Source organism: Bos javanicus, chromosome 11, assembly GCF_032452875.1.
Source record: "Bos javanicus breed banteng chromosome 11, ARS-OSU_banteng_1.0, whole genome shotgun sequence".
Taxonomy (NCBI): domain Eukaryota; kingdom Metazoa; phylum Chordata; class Mammalia; order Artiodactyla; family Bovidae; genus Bos; species Bos javanicus.
Window position 1 is genome coordinate 50,283,610 of NC_083878.1, and position 13,307 is coordinate 50,296,916.

General features: G+C 38.5%; 1 protein-coding gene across 2 annotated transcripts in view; it reads right to left on the reverse strand.

The window, feature by feature from the left end:
- The window catches only part of DNAH6 (dynein axonemal heavy chain 6), a 280,064-nt gene that overhangs the window by 195,951 nt on the left and 70,806 nt on the right, over window positions 1–13,307 (reverse strand). For both annotated transcript variants that reach the window (XM_061432712.1, XM_061432713.1), the window contains exons 16-17: window positions 11,276–11,404; window positions 3,814–3,927 (exon numbers count right to left, since the gene is read on the reverse strand). In XM_061432712.1, coding sequence (XP_061288696.1) covers window positions 3,814–3,927; window positions 11,276–11,404 — 243 coding nt within the window. The remainder of the gene's footprint in view (window positions 1–3,813; window positions 3,928–11,275; window positions 11,405–13,307) is intronic.

The following is a 13,307-nucleotide window of genomic DNA, read 5'->3' on the forward strand; positions in this document are numbered from 1 at the left end:
GCACTTCAATGTATGCATGCATCTATAAATATACTTATCAGTTACATAAACATGTAAGCATATACATATCATGTCAGATGGTCATATGGATTGAAGGCAATAGAAAATTTATAAAAATGAAAAGATATTTGATGCCCATGGATTGAAAGAATTAATATTGTTAAGATGTTTATACCACTTAAAACAATCTACAGATTCAATATGATCCTTATCAAAATTCCAATGGCATTTTTTTTCACACAAATACGACAAACAATCCTAAAATTTGTGTGGAATCACAAAATACCCTGAATAGACAAAACAATTTTGAGAAAGAAAAACAAAGATAGAGGGATCAACCACTTGATTTCAGACTATGTTCCAAAGTTATAGTCATCAAAACAGTATGGTACTGGCACAAAAACAGACACATAGATTAATGGAACAGAAATAAACCCACACATATATGGTCAATTAATTTACAACAAAAGAGTGAAGAATATATTATGCAGAAAGGACAGTCTCCTCAATAAATGGTGTCAGGAAAATTGGACAGCCACAGGCAAAAACGAAGTAACGAAATTGAATCACACACAAAAATAACTCAAAATGGACTAAAGATCTGAATATAAGACCCAAAACTTTAAAACTCCTAAAAGAAAACATAGGTATTAAGCTCTTTGAGAAGGGTCTTGGCAATGATATTTTGGATTTGACACTGAAAGCAAAGGAAAAAAAGTAAAATAACAAGTGAGAATCTAACTAAAAAGCTTCTGCACAGCAAAGGAAACCATCAACAAAAGAAAAAGTCAGTCTATTTAATGGGAGAAAATGTTTGCAAATTATATATCTGATAAGGGGCTAATATCCAGAACTCATATAATTCAATAGCAGAAAAACAAATAACCTGATTAAAAGTGGGCAGAGGATCTGAATAAACATTTCTCCAAAAAAGATGTAACAGATATCCAACAGGTAAAGATACCTGAAAAGATACTCAACATCACTAGCCACTGGGAAATTAAAATGAAAACCACAATGAAATATCACCTCATACCTGTTAGAATGGCTAGTAACAGAAAGACAAAATATAAGCAGTGGAGAAAAGATATGGAGAAAAATGAATATTTGTGCACTGCTGGTAGAAATGTAAATTGGCACAACCACTATGAAAAACAGTATTAAGATTCCTCAAATGATTAAATATAGAGCTACCATATGACTCAGCAATTCCATTTCTGGACTTTTATCGTAAGAAAACAAAAACACTGATTTGAAAAGATATATTCACAGCAGCATTACTTACAATTGCCAAGAAATAGAGACAACCTAAGGAAAGTTATGACCATCCTAGGTAGCATATTGAAAAGCAGAGATACTACTTTGCCAACAAAGGTCTGTCTAGTCAAGGCTATGGTTTTTCCAGTAGTCATATATGGATGTGAGAGTTGGACTGGAAGAAAGCTGAACACTGAAGAATTGATGCTTTTGAACTGTGGTGTTGGAGAAGACTCTTGAGAGTTCCTTGGACTGTAAGGAGATCCAACCAGTCCACCCTAAAGGAGATCCATCCTGGGTGTTCATTGGAACGACTGATCCTTAAGCTGAAACTCCAATACTTTGGCCACCTCATGCGAAGAGTTGACTCATTGGAAAAGACCCTGATGCTGGGAGGGATTGGGGGCAAGAGGAGAAGGGGACTACAGAGGATGAGATGGCTGGATGGCATCACTGACTCGATGGACAGGAGTCTGGGTGAACTCCGGGAGTTGGTGATGGACAGGGAGGCCTGGCATGCTGTGATTCATGGGGTCGCAAAGAGTCGGACACGACTGAGAGGCTGAACTGACTGACTGAACTGTGTTCACCAATGGATGAATGGATGAAGAAAATGTGTTATATGTATACAATGGACTATTATTCCACCATAAAAAGAATGAAACTTTGTCATTTTTGGAACATGGATGGACCATGAGGGCTTTATGTAAAGTGAAATAAGTCGGACCAAGAAAAATACCATATAATCTCACTTATATGTGGAATCTAACACAAAACAAAGCAAGAGTCTAAAGTAAAACAACTAAAACAGAATAGATGGGTGGTTTCCAGAGAAAAGGAATGGGTGGATGTAATGGGTGAAGGAAGTCAAAAGGTACAAACTTATAATTATAAAATAATTATAATTATAATTATACATGGGAATGTAATGTACAGAATGCTGCTGCTGCTGCTAAGTCGCTTCAGTTGTGTCTGACTCTCTGCGACCCCATAGACGGCAGCCCACCAGGCTCCCCCGTCCCTGGGATTCTCCAGGCAAGAACACTGGAGTGGGTTGCCATTTCCTTCTCCAATGCATGAAAGTGAAAGGTGAAAGTGAAGTCGCTCAGTCATGTCTGACTCTTAGCGACCCCATGGACTGCAGCCTACCAGGCTCCTCTGTCCATGAGATTTTCCAGGCAAGAGTACTGGAGTGGGGTGCCATCGCCTTCTCCGAAATGTACAGAATAGTGACTAGTTAATAATAGGTGTATTGCATATTTGAAAGTTTCTAAAAGAATAGATCTTGAAAGTTCTCATAAGAAAACAATTATAATTGTGAATGGTAACAGATATTAACTAGACTTACTGTGGTGATCATTTTACAATACACACAAATATAGGATCATCATATTATACACTTGGAACCAATACAGTGTTTCAAATATGCCTCAACTAAAAATTTATAAACATTCATTTTTTTCTAGATACAATGTCTACTTTTTGTGCACTTTCTGGGTAAATATGTCCCACTTCGGAAGCCACTGCTCTAATCTATGGTGGGAATCAGAGCACTTTCTAAGCTTCCTCTTTACTATTCAGGAGCATTTTCTACTTCTGAGATAACCGATAAATGAGTTATACAACAGCACTTAAAAGTCTCTGTTATAATAGCATATACACGTTTGTTTTCTGCTTTCTTCACCAAAAGGTAAATTCTGTGAGAGTTTAGACTCTGTCCCTTTTATTCGCCACTGGTATCCACTGTGTCCAGAACATTACCTAGGAATCATTCTTGTGTCACTGTGGTTTAACCTAGATGTATGACTTCTAATTATGGGTACCAGCACAGGGAAGCTGAACCAGCAAGTGTAAAGCAATATTTGTGAAGTTGATGGTATTTCTAGTATATGCATATCACACTGGAAAGAATAAATGGTCATATATTCTGTCTCCTAGAGGGTTAATCCTTGTTAATGTTTGAATACAAGAGTAGACCCTAAGAACCAAGCTTTATGATACTTGTCCCCCTAATTTACTATGATTAGAATTTACTATTGAACTCTCAAAGAAAGATCCTAGATCTCATTACCATGATTCTATTCTATCACAGGGGAAAAAAATGGCTTTATTTTTTCTAAAAAAAAAAAAAAAAAGACAGTGAAAACAGAACCTCAGCCAACAGAAATCTAATGTTGTAGATCATAAATAAAATTCTATGATCCTTAATAACACTTGGCTGTATGTATCAGGACAACACTGTATTCAGAAACCACAAAGCAGTTAAATGCCATATGGTGAGGTCCTTTGATCCCTCCTTCATTTAGTGTTCTTAAATAGAGGACCTGAGAAGCCTGCCTTATAATAAAGCATTCTTTTTTGTGGTACTTAAATATTTGTGTAGCAGAAAGACCTCTGTGCATTTCATTGGAAAGCTGATAAATTCCCACAAAATTATAATATTGCATATTTTACTGAAAGATACCAGATTATTTAAAAACTATAATCCATACTACCATGATTTTAAAGTTAAATGATATAAAAATTATTTAAGAATTAAGAATTTTTCTTTTTTACCTTTAACCATTCTTGCTGGAGTTGATCCCATTCAGATAAAGAATCCCAGAGCAATTGTTTAAGCTTCAATTCAGCACTAACTTCTTCCAAAGCATCAAACTTTGACACTTCTACCTTTAAAAATATAATAAGCAAAATGTACAATTTAATTTTCAGATATAGAGATCTTATGTTATCTTCCTATTAGTAATTTTTGTCTTTTCATTTGTTTCTATCTAAGAGAAACAAATGAAAAAAACAAGTGAAAAAACCCCACATACATTCAAATTTCTATTTGAGGGACAAAATATCACTATTTATATATCCTTAGAACTTAGAAATTCTCAAAAGACACAAGAGGCATTACGGAGGTTTAAGGGTATTTACTCTTAAGTTGGATCATATCTGACTGGTTTTTCACATAGACAGATGAGTCCTCAGAAGGATCTATATCCTTTCAGTTCAGTTCAGTTCAGTCTGTCAGTCATCTCTGACTCTTTGCGACCCCATGGACTGCAGCACGCCTGGCCTCCTTGTCCATCACCAACTCCCGAAGTTTACTTAAACCCATGTCCATTGAGTTGGTGATGCCATCCAACCATCTCATCCATTGTTGTTCCCTTCTCCTCCTACCTTCAATCTTTCCCAGCATCAGGGTCTTTTCAAATAAGTCAGGTGGCCTAAGTATTGGAGCCTCAGCTTCAACATGAGTCCTTCCAATGAATATTCAGGACTGATTTCCTTTAGGATGGACTGGTTGGATCTCCTTGCTGTTCAAGGGACTCTCAAGAGTCTTCTCCAACACCACAGTTCAAAAGCATCAATTCTTCAGCGCTCAGCTTTCTTTATAGTCCAACTCTCACATCCATACATGATTACTGGAAAAACCATAGCTTTGACTAGACGGACCTTTGTCGGGAAAGTAATGTCTCTGCTTTTTAATATGCTGCCTAGCTTGGTCATAACTTTTCTTCCAAAGAGCAAGCATCTTTTAATTTCATGGCTGCAGTCACCATCTGCAGTGATTTTGGAGCCCCCCAAAATAAAGTCTTTCCATCAATTTGCCATGAAGTGATGGGACTGGATGCCATAATCTTAGTTTTCTGAATGTTGAGTTTTAAGTCAACTTTTTCAGTCTCCTCTTTCACTTTCATCAAGAGGTTCTTTAGTTCTTCTTCACTTTCTGCAATAAGGCTGGCATCATCTGCATGTCTAAGGTTATTGATATTTCTCCCAGAAATCTTGATTCCAGCTGGTGTTTCCTCCAGCCCAGTGTTTCTCATGATGTACTCTTCATATAAGTTAAATAAGCAGGGTGACAATATACAGCCTTGACATACTCCTTTCCTGATTTGGAATCAGTCTGTTGTTCTATGTCCAGTTCTAATTGTTGCTTCCTGACCTGCATATAGATTTCTCAAGAGGCAGGTCAGGTGGTCTGGTATTCCCATCTCTTGAAGAATTTTCCACAGTTTGTTGTGATCCACACAGTCAAAGGCTTTGGCGTAGTCAATACAGCAGAGGTAGATGTTTTTCTGAACTCTCTTGCTTTTTCAACGATCCAACGGATGTTGGATCCTATATACTTTAGGGCTTATATGTAGATGATGGAAGAGGGATGATAGAAGATGGAGAGAATTTTTGTGTGGTAATTGGTGGAGGGGATGGGGAGATTTAAGATGGAGAGAACATTCTGGTTTCTCACCTATTTCTAATCTAATGGACTGATTATGAACCCTATAGAGAGAAAGGTTCCAAGAAAATCTAAAGAAGCTGTTTTCATGGCTTGGAGATTAGTTGCACAGAAATTATGAACCTTGAGATAAGCCAGGATTTCAAACATTCCATAGAACAGCAGTAAATACACACGCTTATCAAGAGCAGTCAGAACATTCCCCAGGATAAATCATATGACAGGGCACAAAACAAGTCTTAACAAGTTTAAGAAGATTGAAATCATACTAAGTACTTCTTTTAGCCACAGAGGTGTGAAACTAGAAATCAACAACAGTAGGAAAGGTGGAAAATTTACACATGTGTGAAAACTAAACAACACAGTCCTGAACGACCAATGGGTTAAAGAGGAAATCAAAGGGAAATTAAAACAATCTTGAAACAAATGAAAGTGGAAACAGCACACTAGAACCTAAGAGATGCTGCAAAAGCAGTTCTGAGAGGCGAGTTTATAGTGATAAATGGATATATTAAGAAAATCGAAAAGATCTCAAATAACATAACTTTACACATCAAGGAGCTAGAAAAAAGAGAACAAGCTAAGCCCAACATTGTCAGAAGAAAAGAAGTAAGTTCAGAGTGGAAATAAATAAAATAGGGATCCGAAAAATAATAGAAAAGATCAATGAAACTAAAAGCATTTTTTAAAAAGATAAATCTTTTTAAAGATTTAAAGAAAAGAAGAGAGGTGACTCAAATAAATAAAACCAGAAATGAAAATGGATACATTACAATTTACACCACAGAAATACATATGATCTTATGCCTGCATGCATGCTCAGTCATGTCCAACTCGTTGTGACATGTCCAACTGTAGCCCACCAGTCTCCTCTGTCCATGGGGTTTCCCAGGTAAGAATACTGGAGTGGGTTGCCATTTCCTTCTCGAGGGGATCTTCCTGAGCCAGGGATCGAACCCACATCTCCTGCATTGGCAGGAGGATTCTTTACCACTGAGCCACATAGGAAGCCATATCATAAGAGATTACTATGAAAAACTAACTGTATATCAACAAACTGGATAACTTAGAAGCAGTGCATAAATTCCTAGAAACACATAACCTATTAAGACTGAATCAGGAAGGAGGAGAAAATCTGAACAGAAAAATAAGGAGTAAGGAGATCAAATCAGAAATAAAAAACCTCCGAGAACAGAAAAGCCCAGGACCAGATAACTTCACTGGTAAATTCTACCAAACATCTATAGTGGGGGTGGGAGAAAGAATTAATGCCAGTCTTTCTCAAACCTTTCCAGAATATTAAAGAGGTGGGAACACTTTCCAACTCATTTTACAAGGTCAGCATTACCCTGATGATAGGGATCTAGCCTTGTCTTCATTAAGAATTAGAAATGATTTCCTACACCTCTTAGGCCTTCACTCCTGTCCCCCTAATAACCAAGAGCTGGAGAGGAAGGTTGGATATGAGGTCATCCTATGCTGTGCTGTGCTTAGTCACTCAGTCATGTCCGACTCTTTGTGACCCCATGGACTATAGTCCCCTCAGGCTCCTCTGTTCATGGGGATTCTCTAGGCAAAAATACTGGAGTAGGTTGCCATGCCCTCCTCCAGGGGATTTTCCCAACCCAGGATTGAACTCAGGTCTCCCACAGTACAGGTAGTTTCTTTACCATCTGGGCCACCAGGACAGCCTGAGGTCATCCTAAAGAATCATAAAATATAGATATGGAGTCTGAAAGGAGGGAGACACACTTCTATTTCAGGCTCTGGTTCAAGCTACACTATTCTCCCTGACCCAAAGGAGTGCTTACCTGGTATAGCTTTTTATTAGGTAATGTTTCATCCATAGTTCCCTTCCTACCTCACACTTTCCTGTCTTACATGTCAGTTAATTCAATCTGGGGACAACTTTGAACCATAATTCTCTGATGCACAAACTTCCTGCCTCAAGTATTATGGCAGTTGCACTTTCTAGTGTCCAGGTTATTATTTTGCAGGTTGCTCTACCAAGCCTCAGGTCTGGAGTGGAGACTTGGAGGGCTCAGGTCTCAGAGCCCTCAGACCACTTTCTGGTCATCCATTTGGGGCTCTGGAAGAAATGGATGCATCTCCATGTGACGTCCAGGCACTTCTCTGAAATTTAGGGGAGACTATTAACACTCCTTCATTGCAGGTGGCCTCTGGTTTTGGTCCCAGGAATCTTTCCAATTTGCTTTTCTCTTTGTTCTCTCTAATAGCTATTCCGATACTTTAGCTCCAATATTTTGGCTACCTGATACGAAGAGCCTACTCATTGGAAAAGACCCTGATGCTGGGAGAGACTGAAGACAAAAGAAGGGGGTGACAAAGAATGATATAGTTAGATGGCATCACCGACTCAATGGACATGAATCTGAGCAGGAGATAGTGGAGGACAGAGGAGCCTAGCATGCTGCAGTCCACGGTGTAACAAAGAGCTGGACATGACCTAGTGATCGGACAACAACAATATCTGTTCAGAGCACTTATAACTCTCACTCATTTCTTTTCATTTTGCGGGGGGGCATATCATTTAGCTTTTTAATTTTGAGGGATCCATCTTTGCCCTGGCTTAGTCAATTCTCTTCTTTCATCAAACTGCACATCAAAATGAGAGCAAATGAGGCAATATTGATGAAATCAATAATATACACATCAGTTCAGTTCAGTCGCTCAGTCGTGTCTGACTCTTTGCGACCCCAGAAATCACAGCACGCCAGGCCTCCCTGTCCATCACCAACTCCCGGAGTTCACTCAGACTCACATCCATCGAGTCAGTGATGCCATCCAGCCATCTCATCCTCTGTCGTCCCTCCTCCTGCCCCCAATCCCTCCCAGCATCAGAGTCTTTTCCAGTGAGTTAACTCTTCACATGAGGTGGCCAAAGTACTGGAGTTTCAGCTTTAGCATCACTCCTTCCAAAGAACACCCAGGATCGATCTCCTTTAGAATGGACTGGTTGGATTTCCTTGCAGTCCAAGGGACTCTCAAGAGTCTTCTCCAACACCACAGTTCAAAAGCATCAATTCTTCAGTGTTCAGCTTTCTTCACAGTCCAACTTTAACATCCATACATGACTACTGTAAAAACCATAGCCTTGACTAGACGGACTTTTGTTGGCAAAGGAATGTCTCTGCTTTTCAATATGCTGTCTAGGTTGGTCATAACTTTCCTTCCAAGGAGTAAGCGTCTTTTAATTTCATGGCTGCAGTCACCATCTGCAGTGATTTTGGAGCTCAAGAAAATAAAGACTGTCACTGTTTCCACTGTTTCCCCATCTATTTGCCATGAAGTGATGGGACTGGATGCCATGATCTTCGTTTTCTGAATGTTGAGCTTTAAGCCACCTTTTTCACTCTCCACTTTCACTTTCATCAAAAGGCTTTTTAGTTCCTCTTCACTTTCTGCCATAAGGGTGGTGTCATCTGCATATCTGAAGTTACTGATATTTCTCCTGGCAATCTTGATTCCAGCTTGTGCTTCTTCCAGCCCAGCATTTCTCATGATGTACTCTGCATATAAGTTAAATAAGCAGGGTGACAATATACTGCCTTGACGTACTCCTTTTCCTATTTGGAACCAGTCTGTTGTTCCATGTCCAGTTCTAATTGTTGCTTCCTGACCTGCATATAGGTTTCTCAAGAGGCAGGTCAGGTGGTCTGGTCTTCCCATCTCTTTCAGAATCTTCCACAGTTTATTGTGACCCACGCAGTCAAAGACTTTGGCATAGTCAATAAAGCAGAAATAGATGTTTTTCTGGAATTTCCTTGCTTTTTCGATGATCCAGCAGATGTTGGCAATTTGATCTTTGGTTCCTCTACCTTTTCTAAAACCAGCTTGAACATCTGAAAGTTCACAGTTCACGTACTGCTGAAGCCTGGCTTGGAGAATTTTGAGCATTACTTTACTAGCACGTGAGATGAGTGCAATTGTGCGCTAGTCTGAACATTCTTTAGCACTGTCTTTATTTGGGATTGGAATGCAAACTGACCTTTTCCAGTCCTGTGGCCACTGCTGAGTTTTCCAAATTTGCTGGCATATTGAGTGCAGCACTTTCACAGCATTATCTTTCAAGATTTGAAATAACTCAACTGGAATTCTGTCACCTCCACTAGCTTTGTTCATAATGATGCTTTCTAAGGCCCACTTGACTTCACATTCCAGGATGTCTGGCTCTAGGTGAGTGATCATATACCATTGTGATTATCTTGGTCGTGAAGATCTTTTTTGTACAGTTCTTCTGTGTATTCTTGCCACCTTTTCTTAATATCTTCTGCTTCTGTTAGGTCCATACCATTTCTGTCCTTTACTGAGCCCATCTTTGCATGAAATGTTCCCTTGGTATCTCTGATTTTCTTGAAGAGATCTCTAGTCTTTCCCATTCTGTTGTTTTTCTCTATTTCTTTGCATTGATCACTGAGGAAGGCTTTCTTATCTCTTCTTGCTATTCTTTGGAACTCTGCATTCAGATACTTATATCTTTCCTTTTCTCTTTTGCTTTTTGCTTCTCTTCTTTTCACAGCTTTTTGTAAGGCCTCCCCAGACAGCCATTTTGCTTTTTTGCATTTCTTTTTCATGGGGATGGTCTTGATCCCTGTCTCCTGTACAATGTCACGAACCTTCATCCATAGTTCATCAGGCACTCTATCTATCAGATCTAGTCCCTTAAATCTATTTCTCACTTCCACTGTATAATCATAAGGGATATGACTTAGGTCATACCTGAATGGTCTAGTGGTTTTCCCTACTTTCTTCAATTTAAGTCTGAATTTGGCAATAAGGGCTTCATGATCTGAGCCACAGTCAGCTCCTGGTCTTGTTTTTGTTGACTGTATAGAGCTTCTCCATCTTTGGCTGCAAAGAATATAATCAATCTGATTTCAGTGTTGACCATCTGGTGATGTCCATGTGTAGTTTTCTCTTGTGTTGTTGGAAGAGGGTGTTTGCTACGACCAGTGCGTTCTCTTGGCAAAACTGTATTAGTCTTTGCCCTGTTTCATTCTGTACTCCAAGGCCAAATTTGCCTGTTACTCCAGGTGTTTCTTGACTTCCTACTTTTGCATTCCAGTCCCCTATAATGAAAAGGACATCTTTTTTGGGTGTTAGTTCTAAAAAGTCTTGTAGGTCTTCATAGAACCATTCAACTTCAGCTTCTTCAGCGTTACTGGTTGAGGCACAGACTTGGATTACTGTGATATTGAATGGTTTGTCTTGGAAACGAACAGAGATCATTCTGTCGTTTTTGAGATTGCATCCAAGTACTGCATTTCAGACTCTTTTGTTGACCATGATGGCTACTCCATTTCTTCTAAGGGATTCCTGCCCGCAGTAGTAGATATAATGGTCATCTGAGTTAATTCACCCATCCCAGTCCATTTTAGTTCACTGATTCCAATATACACATGAATGAATGCAAAAGAAGTAGAATATTAATAAAGAATCAAGGGGTTTCAATTGATTACATTTAAAATCCACATGCATTTTAACATAGTAACTACAGTTCCTGGTCTGAGTATTTGTCTATAATTCACAATTACTTTTTAATAAAGAAAGATGTTTTGTCTCTCATGTGTCCTAATCTTTAAACACTTCAAAGGCAGAGAATATACCATATTTTGTATTTCAGATTATTCCAGTACAGTGACTAGCACATAGGTGTCTAAACGTTGAGCATTATTAAAATGAGTGTGCATCAATGTCACTTCTGTGCATACACAAAGATATATTTTATAGTTCTATATTTTAGGAACAGATGTGTAGTGCTGTCATTACCTTAAAATTCTTCTGATAGGATTTATATTGAAATGCGCGTTTTTGAAGATCATCCAGAACTAACAGCAGCTCATTCAACATGACCTTTATTTTCTCTTGGTCAGCATTAATGTCCAAAATCTGTGGATCCTGTAAAATTAAGATAGCTTTTGATTAGTCATTCCTACTTTTTGATGTACACCATCAAATTACATGAATAAACATTTTCAAAACATATTTTTGCTAATTCCTTTTTCATTCGAATTTTTAGAAAATATATGAAAATGGTTGCTTTTCTTGAATTTTAAAACAATGCAGATACATTGTAAAAAGTACAGAAATGTATAAGGAAGTACTATGGGGATAATATTGTTTTTAAGGAGTACCTAATGCATTTTCCTTCATCTTTTTTCCTATATTACATTTTTTTCCCAACTAACAAGACTTCAGTTAAGGAGAAGTGAATGCTATATGGAAAAGAATGAAGGGAATATAAGGAAATTTATCACTTTACAGTAAAGGAATGATTTATAATCATTATATGTACAACAAAGGTAGGATTCTATTTGACTGAAGTTCATAAATAGGCAAAAGCAATTTATGGCTTTAGAATTCAGGGTAGTGGTTGCTTTTGGAAAGGAAGGAAAGGTTAGTGACTAGAGGGCACCCTAAGGATACCAAGAGCAATAGCTCTTGACTTGAACAGTAGACATATGGATGTGTTCACTTTCTGAGAACTCACTGAGTTGTACAGTTATTACAGTTATATACAGCTTTCTCTTGCAAAATACAAAAATACTTCAGTACAAAAGTAAAAGCAATGCAAAGTCCTTTAGACTAAAAGTTGACATCTAATAAGTACACAATAAATGTTAGCTACTTTTAGCCATGTCAACACATATAAATGCATGCTGTAATCTTCAACATCGGTATTGTATTCCTTTGAGTGGAAGTACCTCAACACATTTTATTATTCTGTTGAAGGACACTGAGCTTTTCCCATTTTTTTCTGATTTGATCATAAGTTTATATGGTTTGGGGCTTCCCTAGTGGCTCAGCTGGTAAAGAATCTGTCTGTAATGTGGGAGACCTGGGTTCGAGCCCTGGGTTGGGAAGATCCCCTGGAGAAGGGAATGGCTACCCACTGCAGTATTCTGGCCTGGAGAACTCCATGGACTCTATAGTCCATGGGGTCACAAAGAGTCAGACACAACTGAGCAACTTTCACTTTCACTTCACTTTATATTGCTTTAAACTTTTGGGATAGGATTTAGTCAATGTTAATAATTAAAGAGTAGATCATTATTATATGATCTATTTTCATGTTTGCTTCAGTTAAGAATTATCCAGATGTCTATTCTATGGCATGGAAACATGTATATTATCATATGTGAAACAAATCGCCAGTCCAGTTTTGATGCATGATACAGGATGCTTGGGGCTGGTGCACTGGGATGACCCAGAGGGATGGGATGGGGAGGGAGGTGGGAGGGGGGTTCAGGATGGGGAAGACATGTACACCTGTGGTGGATTCATGTCAATGTATGGCAAAACCAATACAATATTGTAAAGTAATTAGCCTCCAATTAAAATAAATAAATTTATATTAAAAAAATAAAGTAAGAAAGATAGTGAAAAAAAAAGATGTCTATTCTAAGTTCTTGTCTCCAGCTGTGCATATAATTGGCGAGCTGACTTCTAGGAAGTAGATTTCATCTATAAAACATCTCAACTGACATCCTTTTGAAACTTAACTACTACTCTTCTGTGTTTTTGATGGGCTTCCCTGGTAGCTCAGACGGTAAAGCATCTGCCTACAATGCGGGAGACCCAGGTTCAATCCCTGGGTCAGGAAGATCCCCTGGAGAAGGAAACGGCTACCCACTCCAGTATTCATGCTTGGAAAATCCGATGGACCGAGGAGCCTGGTGGGCTACAATCCATGGGGTTGCAAAGAGTCGGATACGACTGAGGGACTTCTGTGTGTGTTATTCTAAGTTCTTAAAAATTCCTTTTATATCTTTAGGATAGTAAAATTGGCGCAAGTTAATCA